General features: G+C 33.9%; 1 protein-coding gene across 1 annotated transcript; it reads left to right on the top strand.

Annotated features, from left to right (window-relative positions):
• The first annotated feature begins 429 nt into the window (after positions 1–429).
• LOC129226670 (proton-associated sugar transporter A-like) lies at positions 430–24,433 on the top strand. Its single transcript, XM_054861300.1, has 4 exons — positions 430–1,294; positions 20,005–20,343; positions 21,055–21,230; positions 24,199–24,433. The coding sequence occupies exons 1-4, from the start codon at positions 430–432 to the stop codon at positions 24,418–24,420; spliced, it is 1,602 nt and encodes a 533-aa protein (XP_054717275.1). The 3' UTR covers positions 24,421–24,433.
• Positions 24,434–24,673: the final 240 nt, after the last annotated feature.

The raw sequence follows: 24,673 nt of genomic DNA, 5'->3' as shown, positions 1-24,673 counted from the left end.
AGCACAACTAGAAGAGCAGTTGCTGTGAAAGCGAGAAGTTTTTTTGCACATCCTGAAGAAACCACATGTGAGCATTTACCTCAGAAATATAACTACATCTTTCGACCAAAAAGTCGCTGGGAGCTTGTCCTCTTGAGTGGTACAGTTTGTGGTATTGAATTCTGCTACTCAGCGGAAACAGCATATGTAACACCTATACTCTTAAGTCTTGGCTTGAGCATTAAATTTGTCACAATGATTTGGTGTCTGAGTCCGCTGATTGGATTTTTTCTCACTCCAATGCTTGGGTCTTTGAGTGACAGTTGGGAATCGAACTACGGTCGTCGTAGGCCCTTTATACTGTTACTATCTCTAGGTATCATTCTGGGTTTAGTTCTTGTTCCAAACGGACACCGCTTTGGCTTAGCCCTTGGGGACAAAGTCCATAGAATGGCTAATGAAACCAACCAACACTCATTTGCAGGTGCTGCAACATCCGCCATGCCATCAGAGAGTTTTTATAACTATGCAGTAACTTCACCAACTTCTTCAGAGGTAATTTACAGCAATGACGTACAAATGAAGGATTTAGAGCAGGCTAGCTCAAAAGATATATTTCAGCAAAAAAGTAGCACACCACGATTAAAACCGTTGTTAGAAGAAGATGGATTGATTGAAACTTCCGAACATCAGAATGAAAAACGGAAATTGAATGATAATGGGCCGATTGTAGATAATTTAAAGTACACTGACAAAAACGTCAGTTTCGGCCACTTGCAACCGTGGAGCATAGCCTTTACTGTAATAGGAACAGTTCTTCTTGATTTTTGTTCTGATGCATGCCAGTCTCCTTCAAGGACATACCTGTTAGATGTAACTATTCCTGAAGATCATGCTGCTGGTCTAAGCACTTTCACGTTAATGGCTGGACTTGGAGGATCGGTTGGATACTTTATGGGAGCTGTGCATTGGGAAAATACTGCATTTGGGAAGTTCTTGGGAGGACAAGTGAGTGTTGTGTTTCTTATCGTCACAATAGTATTTGTTATCTGTCTTGTTTCAACCATCTGCAGCTTCCCAGAAATTCCCTTACCACTTCTCAAAGACGAAAAAGTGTTCCTGGAATATCAGACAAAACTTCAGTCTGCAAAAGAATTAGAACTTGGGTGCGAAACCATCGAAATGGACTGCAAGCGTAAGGATTATGGTTCAACGATGCAATCTCCAAGGGAGGACAATGGTCCTGTAGATGAACAACAAACTCAACAAAAGTTAGAAAATGCAGAGGAACGTGGACATTATGATACTCCGAAAGGTAATAGTAAGCTAAATTATTAATCATTATTATTGTTTGTTAATACATAAATTAGGTCTTGTCTATAAATGTAGTACTTTTAGTTTGCACTCTTTGACAATTTGTATATTGTTCTTCAAGGAGTGATTTCTCTTGTTGTTTTATGCCAGCTAGGCTTGCGATTTGAGGTCTATTGCTTCACTTTTCCAACTGTACCATAATTCGGTGTAAAGTCCGACTTCCACAGTACACACATGCTATAACGAACCGTTTATAAGGTAGGCAACCATTCACAGCATGACAACGCATTCATACAAAGAAAGGACAAGGAGAGGAGAGAGAAAGTACCATGTCCGATCCGAGATCCGAATCCAGAACCTCCCCATTCGCAGTCAGACTTCTTTGACCGCTATACGAGTACAAGGTAATTGGCAGCGATTGCTGATACTCCGTGGAAACGGGGTGATTTTCCATCTTTGTGGCAAAATCAGCACAAAACACATCTTCTAGACCAAGTGAATAATTCCAATGCAGTAAACATAAAAGATTACAAATTTGTGTAATAGCAAAGTAGAATTGTTCACTTGTGCGCACATTTATTTTCTACTACATAATAAACTATAGATATGATTCTTTAGTTAATACCGAAATAAAATATTTAATATGCTAAGATTTTTTAGTGCGAGCGAAAGGAGTAATAGTAATTAAACTTAACCTATATGACAAAAGTACTTCAATGTACAAGCGTCCTAAAATTTTCACTTACTATTCGAATGCTTGGCTGTCAAATTATATCTGTCATAACTTACTATCAATTGCTCGTTAGCTCCTTAGAACCAATAGCTTGAGCACTATTATTGTTTTCCTCGATATGTAATGATGTTTGCTTATCGTTCGTCAAACAGTCAAACTAAGGCCCTTCAAACACAAATTCTGCTCATTTTAACTAAATAAGTTAGTAAATTTGTGAAACATTTTCTCATTTTAATATGTTATGCTTTTTGTTTAAATAGCAAATAAATTGTATCAGTGGCAGTGATGACATTCGGTACTTTTTGTTGAATTTCAGATATTCAAAGCACACCACAAAAATACTCTGGAAAATTTGAAAATTTGAAAATCCTCTGTTCAGGAGAAAGAACTTTTATTTTATTCTCTAAAATAATGAACCAATTTTAAATACATACTAGGGTAACGGCACCAGTAACAGACATGCTTAAGACATCGCTCTCAGGTTAAATCAATTTTCTGATCCTTTTAATTTATTTAGACTTTTTAAACTGTTTTTCTCTCATGCAACTACATCTCATTTAAAGTTTGGCTGCTTCTGAATCCTTTGAATTAGTTAATTCAATTTTTATTTGCTCAATTTTGAAAAAAAGGCTCGACATCCAATAACAGATACCGACGATTCGGATGATACCCAGTTTCAGATAGAATGAGGAAAGGATGAGATGTGGACAGACTTCCCCTTTTCTCTTGAAAATGTGCAAAATATCTTTATTTTTAGATTTAAAACCCTATTAAATGCAAATGAACATGAAACAGCGGCAGACCTCGTGGTGGCTGTTCAGTGTTCATAACCTTCCACCATCGCCTTGTAAATACCAACGGGCCCATAAATTTCACTCTGATAACACTAGATGGTTGCACCGTATTCATGGGCCACAACAACATTAGTTTCACCCGACTAAAATTCTTACCATTTAAATCCAAACTTACGACTGTCTGTTAATGGACGCTTGTCTATTACTCTTGCCGTTACCCTACTGGCCCGAAATATTGAAAGTTTGAGGAATTAAACATTTAAGAAAAATCGCAAAAAAATGATGTCTCTCAAAAGTCTCAAAATAATACCGGAATAGAATGTGATCTTTATGAAACAGTAATTAAATTATGGTTCCATGAATTGAAGGGCTCGGGACAAGAATGTGATATGCCTAATGATGTGAATTTTTCAGTAGGCAATTTCCAAATTATAAAAATATTTGTAGAATTTTTCAAATGTATTATACATTCTATATTCTGCAATACTAAAACCGGATTGTTTCTTGCCAAATGACATAGTCCATTGTCATGTTCCTTTCAATTTCAGTTATGAGAAATAAAATTTTGATCGAAAAGTCACTCCTTGTGGCTTATCACATTTCTGCCCCGAACCCTTCAATTGTAGAAAGAATTATTGCAAACTCTTATGGATTCCTAAGAAGGTCTTGGTACCTAAAGAGTCGCTACTGTGACCAAAGCTTCCAAATATGACCCAATAGCATATTTCATGCTTTTTACTTCCTTTTACAAAAAAAGGAAGTATTGTATTCGTGAAAAAAATTTCACTCTAAAATCAACCTTAATTTCCATTTTACTCACCCCCGAATGAAAATCGATTTTTTTTTTTCGACACGTGGACACGTGGCCTAAGAACGTACAGACACGCGAAATATCCAAAATGACGATTCCCGAGTTAATTACAACGAATTTTCTCGTGACGTCTGTATGTACGTACAGTGACTCCCAAAAGTGTTCGTACACTTTGAAATTTTTTAATAAAACGAAAATAACGCAAAACTGAATTCGAATATGAAGTCCAATATTTTTTCACATCATTCCTATGTCATTATAAATAAAACCCGGTAGTTTTTTTTCAAAATATTGACGGATCTTCTTTTTGAAATGGGTCAAAAAACGAAGAGACAGAAATAACACGCCACAAAAACATCGTACACTCAAATATTTTCGAATAAATTCATGATTAAAATGATCATATGCCGTTTATTTAATATTTTTGCATTGTGTTGACCCTTTAAAGTCATTTAGCTTTAATTTTCTCTTTATTTATTCCTTAATATTGTGCTTATTACTATAAAATTTCTGGTATTCGTAAAAAACCGCAAACACCATTCAAAATTTGAATTTTTTCCCCACAGTAGCGGTAAATTGGTTTGAAATGTCTCTTAATTAGTTAATTTATTTTTATTTGTTTGTATAGTAAAGTGCTTGATAAAATGCTTTAAAGAGAGGAATCAGACCGGAAACAAGGTAAGAAAAGGTCTACTGGCAAAGTTGACAAAACGTGATCAGAGATTTAAAGTTAAAAAAATTATGAAAAATACACATTTGAGTGCTGTAAAAGTTTCTACGGAGTTTAAAAAAAAAATACGTTTAATTTTCACCTAAAATTTCATTCTCTGAATTAAAGTTCTCTGATTAGCTGGATTAAATGGGGCCTCTTTCCGCAGAAAGTTTCTTGGTCGTGCGAAGAACAGAAAGCTTACGCTTTTCGTCACAAAATGAATGATAAATTAGCTCAAAACATTTTACAATTACTTCTTACTTACAGATAAAAATGAATTCAACATTTTTGGTTAAATTGTTGTATAAAAGAAAAAAATTGGAACTTAATCTTAAGAGCTTAGTTGGATCAGTTCATCAGGACAGTTTAAGTGTTACAGTGTGAGGGTGCATATCAGCATCAGGACTTGGTAGTTTGGAATTTTTTGACGAAATAATGAATCATGCCGTTCCTTTAAATATTTTAAAACCCAATTTTGAACTCTTAGCCAAAAATTTGGTTATTGGAAACAACTTTGTTTTTTTATCAAGATAACAATAACAATAAGAAGCACACGGTTTTCAACGTTTGCGTCTAGTGCCTTGAAAATTGTCCTAAAGTTTAGAAAATACGCCCTCAATCTCCAGATTTGAGCTTAATGTAACATATTTAGAGATATCTGGTGGCTAGATTACAAAAATACGGCTTTGAAACGAAAATAGAGCTAGAAACAGTAAGACTCAACGTGTGGTTGAACACTTACTCAGAAATTACGCAAAAAAAAGAATGAAATTTATTCCCAGGCATTTAAGAGGTGTTGTTAATACTGCATGATATTCTACTAAATAACTTAATAAAAAGTTGGATTATACAATAATATATAGACATTTTTTAAAGTGTACGAAGACTTTTGTGAGATAAAATTTCCGGAATTTTTTTTTTTAATTAAGTTTTAACATTTTTTAAAATTTTTTCATGTAGCTTTGTTAGAAACTAAACATCATAGATCTTATAATTAAATACCTGTTCCGAAATATTAATTCTAACCAATGGATATGGGCCAATTTCGCTGAAAGCCGTAGGTGTACGAACACTTTTGGGAGCCACTGTATGTATGTGCGGATATGCGTATGTATGTCGCATAACTCAAGAACGGTAATCCCTAGAAAGTTGAAATTTGGTACGTAGACTCCTAGTGTGGTCTAGTTCTGCACCTCTCCTTTTGGTTGCATTCGACTGTTTCTAAAGGGGTCTTTTGCCCCTTTTTGGGGGGAAATCATAGTTAATTTCGATGTAAACTCAAATGGTGTTATAATTTGGCGGACACTTGGCGATATATCGCCAGCCTTTTGGTCGCCAAGTTTTGTTTCAGTTTGGCCACTCTTGGTGATATTTAGAGAGTAAACTATTGAATCACATTAAAATTGCCAGAGATGGGGAAATGACATTAAATTGGAGTAAAAGGAAGTCATGTGATGCACACATCAGCTTGTTTCATTTTATTTCGGAGAATCAAATTGGATTCTGATTTCTATTAAATGATGCAATACACTAAGTGCTTCATTTTTAAATACTATTTAAATAATACCTTTTTGAACTAACTTAATTATATCTTAGCTTTATTGACTGACCCTGATATTTTTAATGCCAATTTATCATATTGATATTAAAAAGTATCAATTGAATTGAAAACATTTTTGAGGAGCTTTTTCTGAAAAAATGTGTTTGTAGAATCTGTAGGACAATATTTTTCGTGAGTAGTGTATTCAGATGCACCCCTATGGGAAGTTACAGGAATTCATTGTGACCTTTCAAAAATTTCCTTATTCGGCACATTTTGTCTGAAGATTCGGCAAAATTATCATCATTTGGCGAAATTTGGAGTTCCATTCGAAAAATTAAGAATTTCTGCCCTCTCAAGGATTTAAGTTCGGGTTGCCCCTGAGTTTATTAAGAATAAATTGATTGCATTGTGCAAAAGAAATATAATTTAATGCTCTAAAATATTTTCTTTACTGTATTTTTAAATTGTTTTTGTTTTTATTTCTTTACATTTTTATAAACTTTTACATATTTTTATATGACGAATCAGTGGCATGCTAGCATGTAATGCTAAAAGCCATTAAAACAGCTTATTCCCGTTACGCTTAACAATAATGGCTTAGATTGCTTATCTTTGTCGTCTACATGAAGCAACAGTGTGCAAATCAAAACAACGTTTGTAAACCTACGGTTATGCAGATAATTTTGTCGGAAATTATCAACTTGCGAACTTTGATTGCTTTTGTTTCATTCAGTAACCTTACCGCTAAATGTCAGTTCTATCGAGTGATCTTGACTCTCACCGGTGATATTTGAAGATTGACTTTATGGAACAAAATACAAATAAATGAAGAAATGAACTCGTTATAACTGTTATTCAAAATTTCTCTATTTTCAACTTCCCCACTCATATCTCAATAATAGAGTTTTATTGAATCTGTAGGCATAAAACTGTAGAAAGCTTTGAAAGTATTGAATAATTATATGAAACAAAGAAATTATAAATATTAAAACTCTTTTAGATGAATTATATTAATCATTTTCAAAGTTATTTTGCCACTCATTGAAACATGTAACCTTATGGAAAATGAGAAGTAAAATAAAAAAATAGTGGTATTTTTTTTAAAAAGGTGCAAGCCTGAACCAGAAAAATAAAATTTTTAAACATAAAAAAATATATCGTTTATAAATCATACCACCACAAAAGTTCTATAATTTACTACACGACATAGAATAGGGGAGAGCGGGGCACAGCGAGACGTGGAATATAGTGAGACAAAATTTTTTTTTTTTTTGGATTTTATAATTATAATTGGTAGATGATAGGTACCCGTAAATCTGCAGCAGTTGGCCGGGTGGATTCTGGGATATGAAATTGATGCTTGTGTTTGAAATCAAATGAACGTTATTTTTCAGATTTCAGGCAAGCAATGTATATATATACTACCTATACTACTGACCGATATATATATATATATATATATATATATATATATATATATATATATATATATATATATATATATATATATATATATATATATATATATATATATATATATTAGGGTGGTCCTTATTTATATGGGAAAATTTTTCTTTCCGAAGTCAACAAGTGACGCCCCCTAGTTTTGTGACACTATAATAAAAAGTAACGTGTGCAAAATTTGAACTCGATCGGTCAATAATAACACGTGCCCCTAGGCCGTTGAACTTTAATACTTTTGATAATTTTCCCACAAATCTTCGAGTTTTTACTTCAGACCCAGTACATCGTTTCTCCTAGGTTTGTAAAATATTTTTAGTGAGGTAGCACTAAAATTAATCTTTTCAATTACTTTATATCATCTAAAGAATTTACGTTGAATAAGAATGAAATAATGCTTTAGAAACGTTCCTTAATCGTACGCTTTTCTCAATGTATCTCGGTAGTGTGTATTTTTTTCCGATAGTCTTGGACGGTCTGTAAAATCAATTGTTTTTGTGACTCATATTTGGTAAATTAGTTGTGAAATTCTTCGATTAATTGTGCTTTTCTTTCAATTATATCATTAACAATTTTCAGTACTTTAACGATCTCTCTTCCCTTTAAATAGCTTCCTTCATTTTTCCGTGAATCAGGATCAAATAGGAAAAAATCTTTCAGTATTTGTAACTTATCCAAACAGTTTTATTGACTCGTAATTGATTCTATAAAGAGGAAGATCTTTACTAAAGAAAGTATTCCAAATCATCTACTGTTATCTAAAATTTGTTAAACAGTCATCAGACACGTCTTCCTTATCACAAGCATTTTTTGGACTAGTCATTTCCTATCTTCAAAGTTAATTCCTTCATCTATTACCGACAAAGCGACTAGTTTATCCCCTAAATACCATAAGTGATTTATGAATTTTCCAATCACTGCATCTGCTGCATGTTTGTCATCATTTTGTACGCTGCTAGTTTTTTAGACATATTATATTATTCAAAGGAGCCTCGATTGGGTTGCTGCGAAAAACCATATCTTCATACAGCATTTAATTGTAAAACAGCATTGAAGAGCTTTCTTTTTATGTAAGGTCAGTTTAAATTGTTTCCTAAATATAAAAATTTTCAAACAAAAATTCCTTTTGCCACCCATGTGGCTCCGGGATAAGCTCCAGGTTGCCGAAAACATAAAACTGTTGGAGGAAATTCACCAGGAAATATTATTACTAGTTATAAGAATTCTCTGTAATCTTTCTCAATTCCGCTTTTTACGAATAATAATATGTCATCAACTTCGTCTTTTAGAATTTAAGTGGTATGTGTACTTGATTGAAATGTTATGAGTTCTGAATGATGGAGATCTTTCCACAAAATTTTGAAACGCTTAAATAATTGAATATCTGACCTAGAACTAAGAAAGGCAAAAACTTCTTTAAGGACACACTCTACAGTACGATATCAAGTGCATGATGATAGCAATCCAAATGTAATATATCACCGTTCAGTTTTTGTTCTAAAAAATTGCATACACAATTTATGCGGTTAGATCAGTTAGCAATAAAGAGCTACCATCTAAGATATCATATACAACTGAAGAAATATCTAAGGAATTCCGAGTAGCTGTTCAATATTAGGCCCTGAAGCTATCACGGTAATTCTGTCGGCGTTCTTTTTCCAGTTACATCTGGATGTAGCTTTGTATCCCAGTGAATAACTACAAAATTAACTTTAAATTCAATAAATTTAATTTTACCTCTCGAAGATTTTCTTTTGCTCTCTTAAGGAATGTACAATTGATCACTAGGTCATTTGGATTTAAACTTACTGTATCTACATAGGCTGTAAATAAATGAACAACATCTTTATCCCTAATACGGCATTTGTCTAACAGTGATGAAAGGCGAGCAGATATCAATAGTTGTCAAGCTTTTTTGCATTGTGGTAGACCAGCTGTAGAAAACAAAAGTTCAACAGGTTAGGATAGATACCCATTTCGGTTTCTAAATGTTGTGAATCGCAAGAATTTGATGATAATAAAGGACTATGTACTGAAATAGAAGAAAATTAATTTAAAGTATAGATTTCTACATCGATCCGATTTGGATTCTTTTAAAATTTATATTTTAGCTATGGAAAATACAGTATATTTTTATATTCGGAGTAATCGAGGATTTTTCGAAATTTAAAAATTAAAAATTGCATAAGCATTTATATTGCATATATATATATATATATATATACAAGGGCGGACTGGCTGACTTTGGCCCAGTCGGCAAAAAAATATTTTGGCCCACTTCTGTAAATTAATCGAGCAAAGACATTAAACTACCACTAATTCCTATTTTTCTTTAAGTTCCTTAATAAAGATTTAAAGTTCTAAAATAGAAAATTGTCAAACATAAAATATAACTAACACTGACACATTTTTTATGTGCCTTGAAAAGATACTTATGGTTATAAGCCTGAAAAGGCACATCTATAGGCTTCTATACTGACAATATAGTAAGGACACGGGGAAAGAGATGAGGAATCAGATAAATCCCCCCGGAGTTTTTTTGAAATTGGTTGATCTATATAGGCCTAAGAAAAGAATCGGGACACAGGGTTCTAGTTCCCTTCCAAGCGATATGTTCAAAGTTGATGTCAAAAAACGCAATTTTACAATTTTCGGTAGCGTTAAATGAGAAGGAAAACAAGAGGTTCCCCCACAATTTTGTTTTCTTAACTTTTTTTTTTCCAAAATGGAAATGCATTTTAACAATGGAATGTCGAGGGCTCTTCCCAGAAATTCTCCGATATGGGAAGTTTTAAAATCGCAATTTTAGGCTACCCTTAGTAAAATTCATGGAACAGTATAGAGAGCTCTCTACAAAAACGTTTAGAGTTTGAACTATTAAAAAACGCAAAACTAACTTTGGTCACGTTTGAGAGAATAGGAGGGTCAGTGTTCTCATTTGGAAGCATTTAAAAACTGAAGTATACTTGATCCAATTTTAAACTACATTTCATTACTATAGGGAATCTGTCGACTCTCCTTCGAAATTTTTCGAAATTGAAATTTTAAAAATATTATCTTATAATATGTTTGGAAACATTGAAAGGAAAAAAGAAAGGTTTCCCTCAAGATTTTTTAGAAGGGCACCGTGCCCTTCCGCTTTTAAGCTGACCTTCGACCCCTGTCCTTGAAACGTCATTCTTTCGTTTCAATCATTTATCCACAAGAATATGATTAGAATATATCTGAATGTTTTTTGCTTTTCCTTTAAAACTAAACATCAAAAAGTTTTTTAATATTTTAAAAATAATTACTATCGAAAACACATGAACTTTGTATGTACCTAGTATACCAAAAAGTAAAAGAAGCCCCTTTTTTATTCAACAAAACTTCTCTACCCTTTTATCCCTTTTATCTGAAAGCGCACTGCCCCTTTTTTGGTCTGGAGGAAACACTAGTTCTCTCTGGGCATTTTTTTCTGAAACTGAAATCAATTTTTGGCTATAGTGCAAAAAAAAAAAAAAGGGGGGGGGGGGTTACGAAGCTCTCCCATGAAAATTTCTATAAGTGAAACTCTAAGCTATCTTTAGTGACTTTACGAAGGGAACTTTTACGAAGGGTTACTTTAAGGGAATGCCAAAGGTTCGAAGACTTTTTCTGGCAATTTTTTGGTATTTAAGGAGGTCCGAAAAACAAAATGTATCATTTTCTTTTTTATCATTTAAAAAAGCTTTGTCTTTTTCTGCTTAAAAGGACGTTTGAATCTTGTTTCTATCTTAATTAGAACGAAAGATATAATTATTTGTGTTGCATTCTTTTAACTAATATTATATTTAACTTAAAAACTTCAAACGCGTTTTTCTCCATGATGCAATTTTTCCCGATTTTTCGCATTCAAACTCTTATAAGTCAAGAAGTGATAAAAATAAAGTAATGAAACAGTTTACTTTGATTTTTGTACGGTGAATTTGAAAAAAAAAAAACGTTACTTCAAAACATATGATTTCTTTTAAAAAAAAGTATCTTTGTGTGAATTTTTCGAAATTTTTCTTCAAATATTTGCTTTTTTTGTTGAATTAATATTTTTTTAAATCGTCGAATAAAAATTGAAACTTAGATATTTGTGCATAGTTTTTTGAAAAAATTTAAAAATTGACCATGAATATTTTGAGTTTTAGCAATTTAAAGCAACCCCATTTTTTTAGAAAACAATAACTAAATTTAAATATTTTTTTCCAATATTTATGTTATGATTTTGCGAATCAAACTGATGGTGAATCAGTGCAAAAAATTTCAAAACTCTAAGTTGTTTAATACTTTTTTCTTTTCAAAATGTGTCCCAAACCACCTTAAATCTGTAATATACAATTTCCTTCTTGCGCCTTAATGCAAAAACCAAGAACCAGGTAAGTCCAGACTCACTCATTTTTGGCAAGACCAATAAATAACATTAGTGTCCGATCGAAAAGCTAATATATTTCCTACATTATTTATTACAAAGCAGAGGTCTAATCTTACAATTGTGAACCGTTGTTGCACCAATCGGAACAACCAATTCTCCACATGCAGTTCCTTTGCTCCGCATTTCCCTGCCGAAGTTCTCCAGCTTAAATTTTGCTATTTCATCGTAACAAACATGTAAATATTGAAAATTAAAGATGCTTATACAGTCGGACCTCCGTATATCGAACTTCCACATATCGAAATTTTCTATGTATCGAAATCCGAGCACATTTCCATGTTCATTACATAGAAAATTTGTTTCTATATATCGAAAACATCTCTATATATCGAAATTTTCTTGAGACATTCGTAGATTTTTTTTTCTTCCAATTTAGACTTTTAGGGGAAAAAATTATGTTCACTAAAGGTCTGAAACTCACAAGGAATCTGGGGTTGAGGGGTGGGAAGATAGGTCGTTGTTCCATTCTGGAGTTCTTAAATTCCGTCAAGCTCATTCCAAATCCTAGTTGTAACCAGTAACAATGTAAAATTAGTTTCAAGCTATCTCTTTTGTCTATTGATTATCATTTTTAGTCTTTTTAGCTTCAGTAAAAATCATTCAGGTTAAATAGATTGGTTTTTTACTTTTTTCTCGATTACATTGTCAAAACGAAAATACCCTTGTTGCGGATCAAGTTGAATTGCCGAAGAATGAAGATGTATGACGACGCAAAAGTGTAATTTCTGTTAATTTTTTAATTCTTAACTTTCGTTTAATCCGATACTCGTATAAATTAGAAATTGGGTTTTACACAAGAAAATTAGCTTTAATTTTAATGTTTTAGGAGATTTTTGTGATAAAAACAAATTGTTTCTATATATCGAAATTTCTATATATCGAATTTTTTTCCGGCAATTTGCTACTTCGATATATGGAGGTCCGACTGTACTCAAAGATTAAAATTGTGTATAAAGCTGTTTTATTAATTTAGAAATAATTATTTTCGTACTAGTGCTTAGAATAATTATTAAAGCTCTTAAAAAAACAGATAAGTGGTTTTAGTTAACTTATAGATTTTTATACAAAATTTAGAACTGTTCCGCAAAATTTTAAATTGCTCCTCAAAATCAGAACAGATGCTCCTCAAATTGTTTCTCTAAGGTTGGTAACCCTGGGATCCAGTTAAGTCTAAGTCTGGCCCTGATTACAAATAATGTTGCTCAAAAAGAAAAAAAAAAGAAAAAAAAGAAAGAAAAAAAAACTTGCGCCCCCCCCCCCTTTGCCTCCACTGGAACTAAGGCCTAAATCCGCCTATGTTCAGGAACTCGCCCTTCTAAGTTGAAATTTTTTCTTGTCCCAGATGCGATTCTGAGATGAAAATAGTGGTATAGCGATAAGTTACATTACACTAATGAAATCGATTGCCAACTGACAGTATTTAGTTGAATCTGCCGCAGCCAGTGAATACCAGACCAGGTGCGTGTATAGACTTTTTGAGACCCGTTTTTACGGGCCCCCTCCATTTTGCTTACCACTACGTACCTACTGTATATTTCACCCCTCATTTAAAAAATCTCGGGCCCCCTTCAGGCTCGGAACCGGGCCAACACATGTTCCTTCTTGCCCCCCCCCCCTCCAACCTTGTGCATGCCGCTGCTCATGTATCAACACCACAAAGCATGGCCCACACATTTATAGCAGAGCCGGGGCCGCTTTGTCTAGTGGTGCAGGCCAATTATTGTTAATAGACGTACTAATATAAGATTTTGAAAGCTCTTTTTTCGTCCCTGGCCCTTTCTCAGGCCGTGTAGGACCCTAATTTCTCTGATCCCCTCCCGTTTCCTTAATGTGGGAGCCATGGACCCCAGAGCTCTAAAAACTACAGAGAAAGTTGACAAATAGAGGAAAGCATTCGCACCTGTAGACTTCGGCTATTTACTTTGACCCCTGCTAAAGATGGGAGAAAAATAAACCTGCTTCCAAACACTTTTTTCCCATAGAGTGAGCAAATTTCATTTTTTCTTCTATTACTACGCTTTAAAAAATGTTAGATGTGAATTAAATGTATCAAGTTCAATTAAAAATTGCTTAAAGTGGCCCACTCGGCGGTTGGCCCAGTCGGGGATCCCCGACTAGCCAACCTGGCCAGTCCGCCCCTGTATATATATATATATATATATATATATATATATATATATATATATATATATATATATATATATATATATATATATATATATATATATATATATATATATATATATATATATATATATATATATATATATATATATATATATATATATATATAATAAAAGTGAAAAATATTGAAAAGACCACACCAAGAGCCCATAGATGCGCAACGCAGCAAAATACCGCGGAAGGCTAATTATCGGAACTTGTTTTCCTAATTAGTTGAGGCGAAACCCCCTGCTTTTAGTTTTAGGTTTGAGCTCTAGTTTATTGTTTTTAGTTTAGCAAGTGATGCGTTTGCCCATTGTTACTCTATATTACATGTACTGGAGCTTAAACATTCTCTTCTAGTTTATAGTTAAAATTTTGGTCTTTTGACCATAATTAATGAATCCTCCACGGCTGATGAGCTCTGGATTCACTCTTTTTCTATTCCTACTTAATGGCTGTTTGCATTTTTCCTTTTTATCATCATTTGATATTTATAATTTGTTTAATTTTTGTAATTCTGTTTGCTTAATTTTATATATACAGTGGCTCCCAAAAGTCTTCGTACACCTACGACTTTCAACGAAATAGGCCCCAATCCATTGGTTAGAATCGGTATTTCGGAATAGGTATTTAACTATAAGCTCTATGATCAATTTTTGACAAAACTACACGAAATTTTTTAAAAAAACATTAAAACTTAATTTTTTAAAAATCAAAAACCAAAAAGTGCCGGAAATTTTATCTCACAAAAGTCTTCGTACACTTTATAAAATGTCTATATATTATTGAATAATCTAACTTTTGATTAAGTTATTAATTAGTAGAATATCATACAGTATTCATAACACCTTTTAAACGTCTGGGAATATATTTCATTCTTTTTCTTTCTTTTTTTTTTTTTGCGTAATTTCTGAGTAAGTGTTCAACCTCACTTCGAGTCTTACTGTTTCTAGCTTTATTTTCGTTTTAAAGCCCAATTTTCGTAATCTAGTCTCCAGATATCTCTAAATACGTTACATTAAGTTAAAATCTGGAGATTGAGAGGGTATTTTCTAAACTTTAGGACAATTTTCGAGACACTAGACGCAAACGTTGAAAACCGTGTGCTTCTTAGCGTTATCTTGATAGAAAAACAAAGTTGTTTCCAATAACCAAATTTTTGGCTAAGAGTTCAAAATTGGTTTTTAAAATATTTAAAGGAACAGCATAATTCATTATTTCATCAAAAAATTACAAACTACCAAGTCCTGATGCTGATATGCACCCTCACACTAGAACACCTCCACCGTCCTGATTAACTGATCCAAACAAGTTCTTAAGATTGAATTCCTAATTTTTTCTTCTACTTACAGTTATACAACAATTTAACCAAAAATGTTAAATTACTTTTTATCTGTAAGTAAGACGTGATTCTAAAACGTTTTTAGCTTATTTATCATTGATTTTTGGGACGAAAAGCGTAAGCTTTCTGTTTTTCGCATGACCAAGAAAATTTCTGCGGGAAGAGGTCCCATTTAATCCAGCTAATCAGAGAACTTGACGAACAATTTTAGGTGAAAATTAAATGTAAAATGTTTCATTTAACTCTGCAGAAACTTTTACAACACTCAAATGTGTATTTTCATAATTTTTTTAACTTTAAATCTCCGGTCACGTTTTGTAAACTTTGCTGGTTGACCTTTTCTTACCTTGTTTTCGGTCTGATTTCTTTCTTTAAAGTATTTTATCAAGCACTTTACTATACAAACAAATAAATTAACTAATTTAGAGACATTTCAAACCAATTTACCACTACTGTGGGGAAAAAATTCAAATTTTGAATGGTGTTTGCGGTTTTTTACGAATACCAGCCATTTTACAGTAATAAGCACAATATTAAGGAATAAATAAACAAAAAATTAAAGCCAAATGACTTATAAGGGTCAACACAATACAAAAATATAAATAAAACGGCATATGATAATTTTAATCATGAATTTATTCGAAAATATTTGAGTGTACGATGACTTTTGCGGCGTGTTATTTCTCTGTCTCTTCGTTTTCTGACCCATTTCAAAAAGAAGATCCGTCAATATTTTGAAAAAAAACCAATGGGTTGTACTTAGAATGACATAGGAATGATGTGAAAAAATATTGGATTTCATATTCGAATTCAGTTTTGAGTTATTTTGGTTTTACTAAAAAATTTCAAAGTGTACGAACACTTTTGGGAGCCACTGTATATATATATATATATATATATATATATATATATATATATATATATATATATATATATATATATATATATATATATATATATATATATATATATATATATATATATATATATATATATATATATATATATATATATATAAAGTCAGAAAGTTAGTTGCACTACTTCGTAAATATGTTCCGTTTAAGACAATTTTGATGAAACTCGATGGCAATACTTCACACATGAACCTTTATCCTGTGACATAACGACTCCCCCAAGGTAAGTTTAGTTTTTCTGATAATCAGTCGCAAACATGTCTCGACAGCTGCAAATAGCGTCTAAATTGTAAATACGTGCCATGATTCGATTTTGTGAGCAAAAAAAGTGCAATTGAAATGAAATTTATGGGCAGTAGCATGAAGTGTATGGTGAAAATGCAATGTCACGTTAAGCTATCGTGAAATGGTGCAAAATGTTTTGGAATGGACATACAGATAGTGCCGACGCTGAGCGCGGGAAGACCAAGTTTAGGTGGGACGTTTGGGATCAGCCTCCTTTGGTGCCTAAACCTTTCACCTCCTGACTTCGATGTTTTCGGTTCCATGAAACAAGAACTTTCAAAGCGACGAAATCATTTGAATGACGAAGTGAAAGCTGCAACCGAACAATGGTTATCGGACATTGGACGGCATTTATTTGCGGAAATCATCGAAAGTAGATTTGAATGACACTTTAAGATAACAATAAAATTATCGTAAAATTTCGATCCTTTTTTGTTTTCTTGAGCAGCGCAACTAACTTTCTGACTGACCCTCGTATATATATACAATATATATATATATATATATATATATGCATCGATTTATAAAAATTAGCCATTTGATCACTTTCATCGTTCTACCTATGTAGTTAATTATCATTCAAAACATTTTGGATAGGCTTTAAACGAACTCCTTAAAATATTGAATTGGAAGAAAAAGATGGAGTGGGGTCGTACAATGAGACGGTCGCAGTTGGGGCAGGGTGAGACTGTCCCATTGTTCAGATCTTGAACTCTGATTCGAAAGCAATGTTTTTTAAAAATTGTTTTATGGTCTAAGTGTTTTCAGCTTGCTGTTTATTTACTTCACAGGTATTTTTACCTCATCAAAATTGCGAATTAAACCACGTAGGGACATTTACTGACGATTCCACAAAAAAATTTATTTGTAACTTAACCTTCTGATTCCAAGTTCAGATAAATTAGATCATAATAATCTGCATAATATAGATAAAACTGATAGAAAAGAGCTTTCTTTCTCTAGTGTAGCAGTGAGTGTTTTCTTAGGTTCTAACAAATTTTAGAGGATATCCAAAAGTCAAACAGAGAAACGGTTGAATAATGAAGAAAAAAAGCACAAAAAGGGTAAAATTATCTTTTGCAAAATTTTAGAAAAAACACAAAAACTAGAGAAATGGGAAAAAAAAATCAAAAATATAGAAAAATGTTTAAAATAATTTGACTCAACTGATGAGGTAGAAGAAATTAAATGGGGGAATTAATAATTTATCAGATTATGTTAACACGGGCGAAAATATACCTTCTGGATTTGAAAAGTTAGATCGTGAGATACTTGACGGAGACTTTGTTCTCGCAGAATTTGGCATCAAACAAAAATATTTTTATGTTCGAAATGTTCTAAACACAGCTGATAACGCTGGAGACTTGCACAAATGCACATTAGCTTTTTGCGCAAAATCAAAACCATTTTGAATATTTTTATTTGCCCGTACCAGACGTTGCATCCGTTCCGAATAAAAACATTAAATTGTTGTTAACAGCTCTAACGAAAGGAAATAGTACAAAACGAAATCAATCTTTTTGTGGTTTAAAATTAAAATTTTTATTTAGATGTACGATGAAGCTTGTGCCATTTTCATTATGAATTCATTTTCACTTTAAACACTGAGCATACTATGTTTCACTCAACCCTACACCCTTGTGCAAATTAATTAAAACAAAATATTTTTTCCATTAATTTTAAAATTATTCCGAGTATTTTTCACCAATCAAACTAAAATTTGTAAAAATATTTATGCGATGAAAAAATTCTTTAACTGAAATCAGATACATCAATCAGAGGGGTTCTGAGAGCGCATGTGCAATAATTTCTGAAGATGAGAGCTGCAGTAATGATCACGTTTGTTGAGATTTTACTATCGTCTGCGATAGATGTGACACCACGAAAGCGTTCAAATATTATTACTCTTTCCGAACGCCTATAGAGAGATTTCAAAGGTAGTTGGCGTTAGTATTGCAATTTTGAGTCGAATTATAAGACGAAATAGAGAAACAGGATCTATATTTCCAAAGCAGAAAGGGAAATATGACCGAAAATCGAATTTAACACCAATAGATGACTCTTTTCTATTTATTCATAGCAAAAGAAGACCCTCGAAAGACTAGCGCAGTATTTAATAGAGATTCAAAAGAGGATGTAATAAATATTAGCCCATTTACTGTTCGGAGGAACCTTTTTGCAGCCTATCGGCAGATGAAGAAACAGCTTCTGACCCAACGAATGAAGAAAAAGCGCTAGTTGTGGGAGTTAAAAATATTAAAATTGGACTGCTGAATATTGAAGGAAAGTACTATTTAGCGACGAAAGCAATTTCACTGCCCTAGGTCAAAGAACTCAACAAGTGTAGAGATCTCCAAGCGAAAGAACATGATCCAATTGCTAAAACACTCTCAAAATAATATGTTCTGGGGCTGTTTCGGTTACGATGGGGTTGGTTCTTTGCAGCCTGTTCAGGGTATGTGTCGTTCTGAGCAATATATTACCATTCTGGAAAAAAAGGTTTTACCAGAGTTGAAAAAACGATACCAAAATGGAGCGGGGATTTTCCAGCAGGATTTAGATCGTTTCCATTCTTCCAAAATGGTCAAGAAGTTCATGCCCGAGAACCAAATTGAGACATTGGAATGGTCTTGGAACTGTATTGATATCAAGCCAATTGAAAATCTTTGGGATATAGGCAAGAATCGTCTATTGCATACGAACTGTTCATCTATAGAGAAGCCAAAAACTGCTCTAATTCATGTTTGAGACAAGGATTAAAACATTATAAACAATTGTAAAAAAATGGTGGATTCCACGCCGAATCGTGTCCAAATGTTAGCAAAAAATTCAAGACTATGCACAAAAGACTTTTGGTTTTATATAAATTAAAGTAAAATACCATTTCATCTTAGTTTTCCCGATTTTTCGAGTTTGTTTCAATTAATGTGCACAAGGGTGTATATGCTGTTCCTCTGTGCCTTGTATGCTGTCGCACTGTGCACCGTATGCAGGGCCGTGGTGGCCTGATCGGTAAGGCATTGGCCTTGTGACCGGAGTGTTCCAGGTTCGATCCTAACCAGTCGGAGACCCATCGTCTTCATTAATGGTCACTGGAGGACGTTAAATACGCTCGGGATCGCAAAGTCTTTCAAGTGAAACGATACAACGATACCTCTGGGGGTAGGGGATCAGGGATTTTTCGACTTCTGATCTGAATTTAAAAAATCAGAACTGTCTTCAAGGTCCTATCCAACTGGTTAAACCACAAACAGTGGAAGATATGGGGGAGTGAAAGAGTGACTTAAAATTTCTTGAATTTTACGTTTTTCGCCTCACTGTGCCCCATCTTCCCCTACTGCAATTACACAAGATATTTCAACAGCTTTAAAATCAACATTCAAGAGTAGCTTGAGGGGGAGAGGTATGATTTAAAAAAAATTATCCTTACCTGTGTACTTGCTTGCATTAGGTTAAATGTTTTGCAAATATTTTCAAAGAGATATTTAATCTGCATATTTTGCTTTTAGTTGTTGTTTCCGAAGCTCCTGCGGAACAAGATACGCTTCCTCCAGAAGACCACCCGACTTTGAAACAATATCTAAGGTCCATCATCCACATGCCTAACTCATTGAGAGTTCTCTGTCTCACCAACTTGTTCAGCTGGATGTCTTTGGTTTGTTATTCATTGTACTTCACAGACTTTGTTGGGGAGTGCGTGTATGGTGGTGACCCGGCAGCTCCAGAAGACTCGGAAATACATAAACTGTTTAAAGATGGAGTTCAATTCGGATGTTTTGGCATGGCATTGTATTCCATATCTTGTTCCTTCTATTCATACTTCATAGAAGCATTAGTGGAAAAATTCGGTAAGTCGGAGTGTAATACAGAGGCTGTTCACACATTGTTCAGACGATGTATATTATATTCACACAATTAAATTACATAAAATTCTTGTGTTTTAAATGTTCTAGTTTAAAATAATTTAAAAACTCTACTTAATGAAAGACAACGATAATTTGAAGCATTTTGAAATGTGTCAATGTCTAGTAATTGTCGCGACTTCATATGGTACTGTTCTAAGCCATCAGAAGCATAAAATTAGTCTATTGCATTTAATCTTTTTTTTTTGAGCAATCACGATTGCTAATTGTTTTCATTTGATCGTCCTTGATGTTTGGTTCCTTTTTCAACCCCACCTTCCTCTGTAGGCGCGACTCCTCCCGGTAGCCGCTGCTTCTGGTCGGTGGTGTCCATGTCCTACACACACGCACGCTCATACACACTCACACACATCAACGTGCATACACACAAGTCTACCCACACACACAAACCTACACATACACAACTATGCACACGTAACACGCTCAAAGGAGGCACAGGAACCAATTCTAGAAACAAGCGAGTGGGGTAGTAACCAAAGTGTAGGGTCCTGTGGCAACTCGTGATTGCGAAAAACATAATTTGAATTCAAAATTTCAGAATTCAAATTAATTTTAAAAAGTCAATTTTTTTTTTTTTTTTTTTTTTTGTCATTCTCCCGACATAGGTAACAACTTATTGAATCAATTTTCTTCCAGGGGCAAAACGAATCTATACTGGTGGTCACCTAGTCTATTCCGTCGGTATGGTTCTGATGGCCGTGTGCAGACACCCCGCTGCTGTGATTCTTCTCTCGCCCACCGCCGGAGTTATGTATTCCACACTTTTCACGATGCCCTACTTGCTGATTGCTCACTACCATTGCTCTGGAAAGGTATTAGAACTAGCTGAAAGTTTGTACACTTTAATTACTGCTTGTACATCATTTTTCGTGAAACAATTGGAGAAAAGTTTTAATCAATAAGAAGTAATCAGATGACTAGAAAATAAAGAAGTTATCAGCAAGTCAAAGCGACTATTTTATTTTTATACTTCATTATAGTACTTAGGGAGCTCAGCATCCTGCTCGTTTCTCTCGTCGACCCCCCCCCCCCTCCATTCGTGACCTGTGGTGTTATCTCCTCCAGCTCCTTAAGGTTTGGGGAAGGGGGACAGAGCGTCTGAATGCCCTGTATGCAACGTTACCAGTATTCACCCGGTAAACATTGACACTTCGAAGGAGATATGGTCACAAACATATAGACGCGCACAGGTTTTAATAGTCTAGATTCCAATTTTAATCAACATTTTTTCATTAATTCTCCAATATGTGGGCGGAAAAATGCTCAGACAAACTAGAATTAAATATCCATAGTATCACCTGATTTTTCTGTATCAGATAAAACGTTCCAAAGTAATTAGAACGTGAATTATACTACGTAGGTCGGTCGAAAAGTTAGTTGCACTCCTTCGTAAATATGCTCCGTCCAAGACTATTTTGATGACACTGAGTGTCAGCACTTCAGACATGTACCTTTATCACGTGACGTAGCGGCTTCCTCGAGGCAAGTTTAGTTTTTGTGATAATCAGTCGCAAACATGTCTCCACAGCTGCAGGTAGCGTCCAAATTGAATATGCATGCAGTGATTCGTTTTGTTGCCAAAAAGGTATAACTGCACTGAAATTTATGGGGAGTTGCATGAAGTGCATGGTGAAAATGCAAAGTCACGTTAAACTATCGCGAAATGGAGTAACATGCTTGAGAATGGATATACAGATATTGACGACGATGAGCTTGAGAGACGACCATCAACTGACTATTAAGGCATAGGATCATTCTCATTATACCCCAGACATTTCACCTTGTGACTTTCATGTTTTTGGTCCCATGAAAGATACTTTTAAAGCGACAATCCCTCTCGGATGATGATGTTAAAGCTGAAACCCAAAGATGTCATCGGGCTTTGGACGGTACAGAAGACATCGGAAATTTTGTACCACGACCTGACAAATGTTAAAATAACGGAGATAACTATCTTGACAAGTAGATTTTGAATGGAATTTTAAGATACCAATAAAGTTATTGCAAAAATTTATATCCTGTTCCGTTTTCTTGAGCAGTGCAACTAACTTATGGACTGACCCTCGTAATTAATTTTAACTAATTTCATGCTAAAATGTTGGTGAGTCTTCCATTGAAAATTCATTGTTGATCACGGTCATTGTTGAGCAAAGTAAATAAAAATGATTGCAATTGCAAATGAGTAGTCATATTTTACTTCAAGCATAATTGCTAATCCTAATATGATATTTTATGCACACATAGACTTGTGACTCATGTTTCTAAAATTCAGGGGGAAATTATCTCATATAAGAGCGATACAAATCTTTAATTTAATTTTAAAATTAAATATTAGATTATCATTATTTCTAAAATTTAATATGGAATAATAGATCACAAACTCCTCAATTCGTCAAAACTTGTAATAGAAATTTCCCAACATTTATTCTAAGATACTAATTTTTGAATCAATTTTTATTTCCAGTCCAAAATGGTAATATTAAGTAATAAAAACTAGACAGCAGATTTTAAAAAATGTATAGAAAAATGAAGAAATATGCAGAACAAACGGGATTGAAAAGTATCAAAGTTTTTGAAGTGAAATTTTTTATGCGAGGGCATTGAAATTCTGATAGGTGAACTTTTTGTGTGTTATTTTTTAACTGTTCCCAAAAACAATGAAAAATATTAGTAATTATAAAGTTAGTTTTGCTAATAAACTTGACAATTGAATTTCAAGGCTGATCTTAAGCAGGCATATTCGTTAAACAAACACATTCATCTTCGAAATAGTCACCTTGAGCGACTAGGTCCTTCTGCCAACGTTCGTATAACTTTCAGAAGCACTCTTGGAAGCCATTTTTCGTAACCTATGCGATGCAGATTACTTGATCGTGGTAGGCGACTTCCAGGTTGAAGATGCACGCTTCGATTGGATATCAAACGAATAACATCACGTCTCGTCGGACTTAGCCCCGTGTAACTTTTGCCTATTCCCAGCAGTTAAAAAGCATTTGCAGAAACGGCGCTTTCTTTCGTCAGATGAAGGTAAAGCTGCGTCGCAGGAGGCCTAATAGGAGGTTGCGAAATATGGCTTCCAGGAGCGCTTCCAAAAGTTATACGAACGTTGGAGGAAGTGCGTAGTCGCTCAAAGTGACTATATTGAAGGTGGATGTGCTTCGATGATGTGAACTATTCAGAGAAAGGTTTTATACAATTTGTCCCCGAACCTTTGGATTGTACTACGTATTTTGATTTATACTTTTCAAATAATGCCGGTTTCTGTGATTCAAGTAACGTCATCAGGTAATCCACATTGCTTAAGTTCAGCCTTGAAATTTGTTTGCAAAGTTAACTTCATAATGACTGTTATTTCTCATTGTTTGGGCAATACTTAAAAAGCGAATTTGAGTATTGTTTAGTTTTCTCGTTGCTTATAATATATTTTCTTCATTTAAATATACAATTTTGTTGTGAATATGCTTAAGTCAGGAGCTGAAAGAACAAGAACTTGGAGTGAGAGAAAACGTGCGGGTGAAGTAACAGTTAAAAATGAACAGTCTCATCTGTGGTCCACGAGAAGATAAAGGATTAATTTTTGTCATGTCTTTACAGCACGCATTTTTTTGGATGGAGGGGATTTTGGGGGGGGGGGGAGGGAACGTTCGCATTACGCCCGTTTTCATGTAACGGTCCATGGTGGTTTGGAATTTACGAACCTCTAATACAATGCATTAAATCGATACGATACTTATACTTATAGTAATTAAAAAATTACTGATACGCATATTTTTCTTTCAGTTTCGGGAAGACAAAAGCGGGCCGTATTGCGGGATTCGAGGAATTGGCACAGATGTGGCCGCAGTCAGCAGTATGGTTTTTCTGTCACAATTCATTTTGTCTTTATCTATGGGAAGCATAGTGGAATTGGTGGGATCTAACGTTGCAACTGTCTGTGCTTCAGCCATCCTCAGCTCGTGTGGTGCTATTTCTGCAACGCAAGTCCTCTACCTTGACATGTAATCATTATCTTTGTTCGCTTTCATCGACAGTATCGTTAATAAACGATTTCAAATGTAAGAGTGTTTTATCATTGTTGGCTTTCCGTTTAAAAGTGTTTTTATTTTACACCAGTGATTCTCAACATGTGATCTGCACCAGCTAATGAAAACTAATGTACAAATAATGTTTTTATAGCTGTAATTCAATTTATTATAACGAAAGGGCGCTGTGGGCTTATTTCCCACAGCCCCTGGTTTCAACATATATTGCAAAT

Source organism: Uloborus diversus, chromosome 7 (assembly GCF_026930045.1).
Source record: "Uloborus diversus isolate 005 chromosome 7, Udiv.v.3.1, whole genome shotgun sequence".
In the NCBI taxonomy this organism is placed as follows: domain Eukaryota; kingdom Metazoa; phylum Arthropoda; class Arachnida; order Araneae; family Uloboridae; genus Uloborus; species Uloborus diversus.
This window is presented reverse-complemented; position numbering and strand designations above follow the sequence as displayed.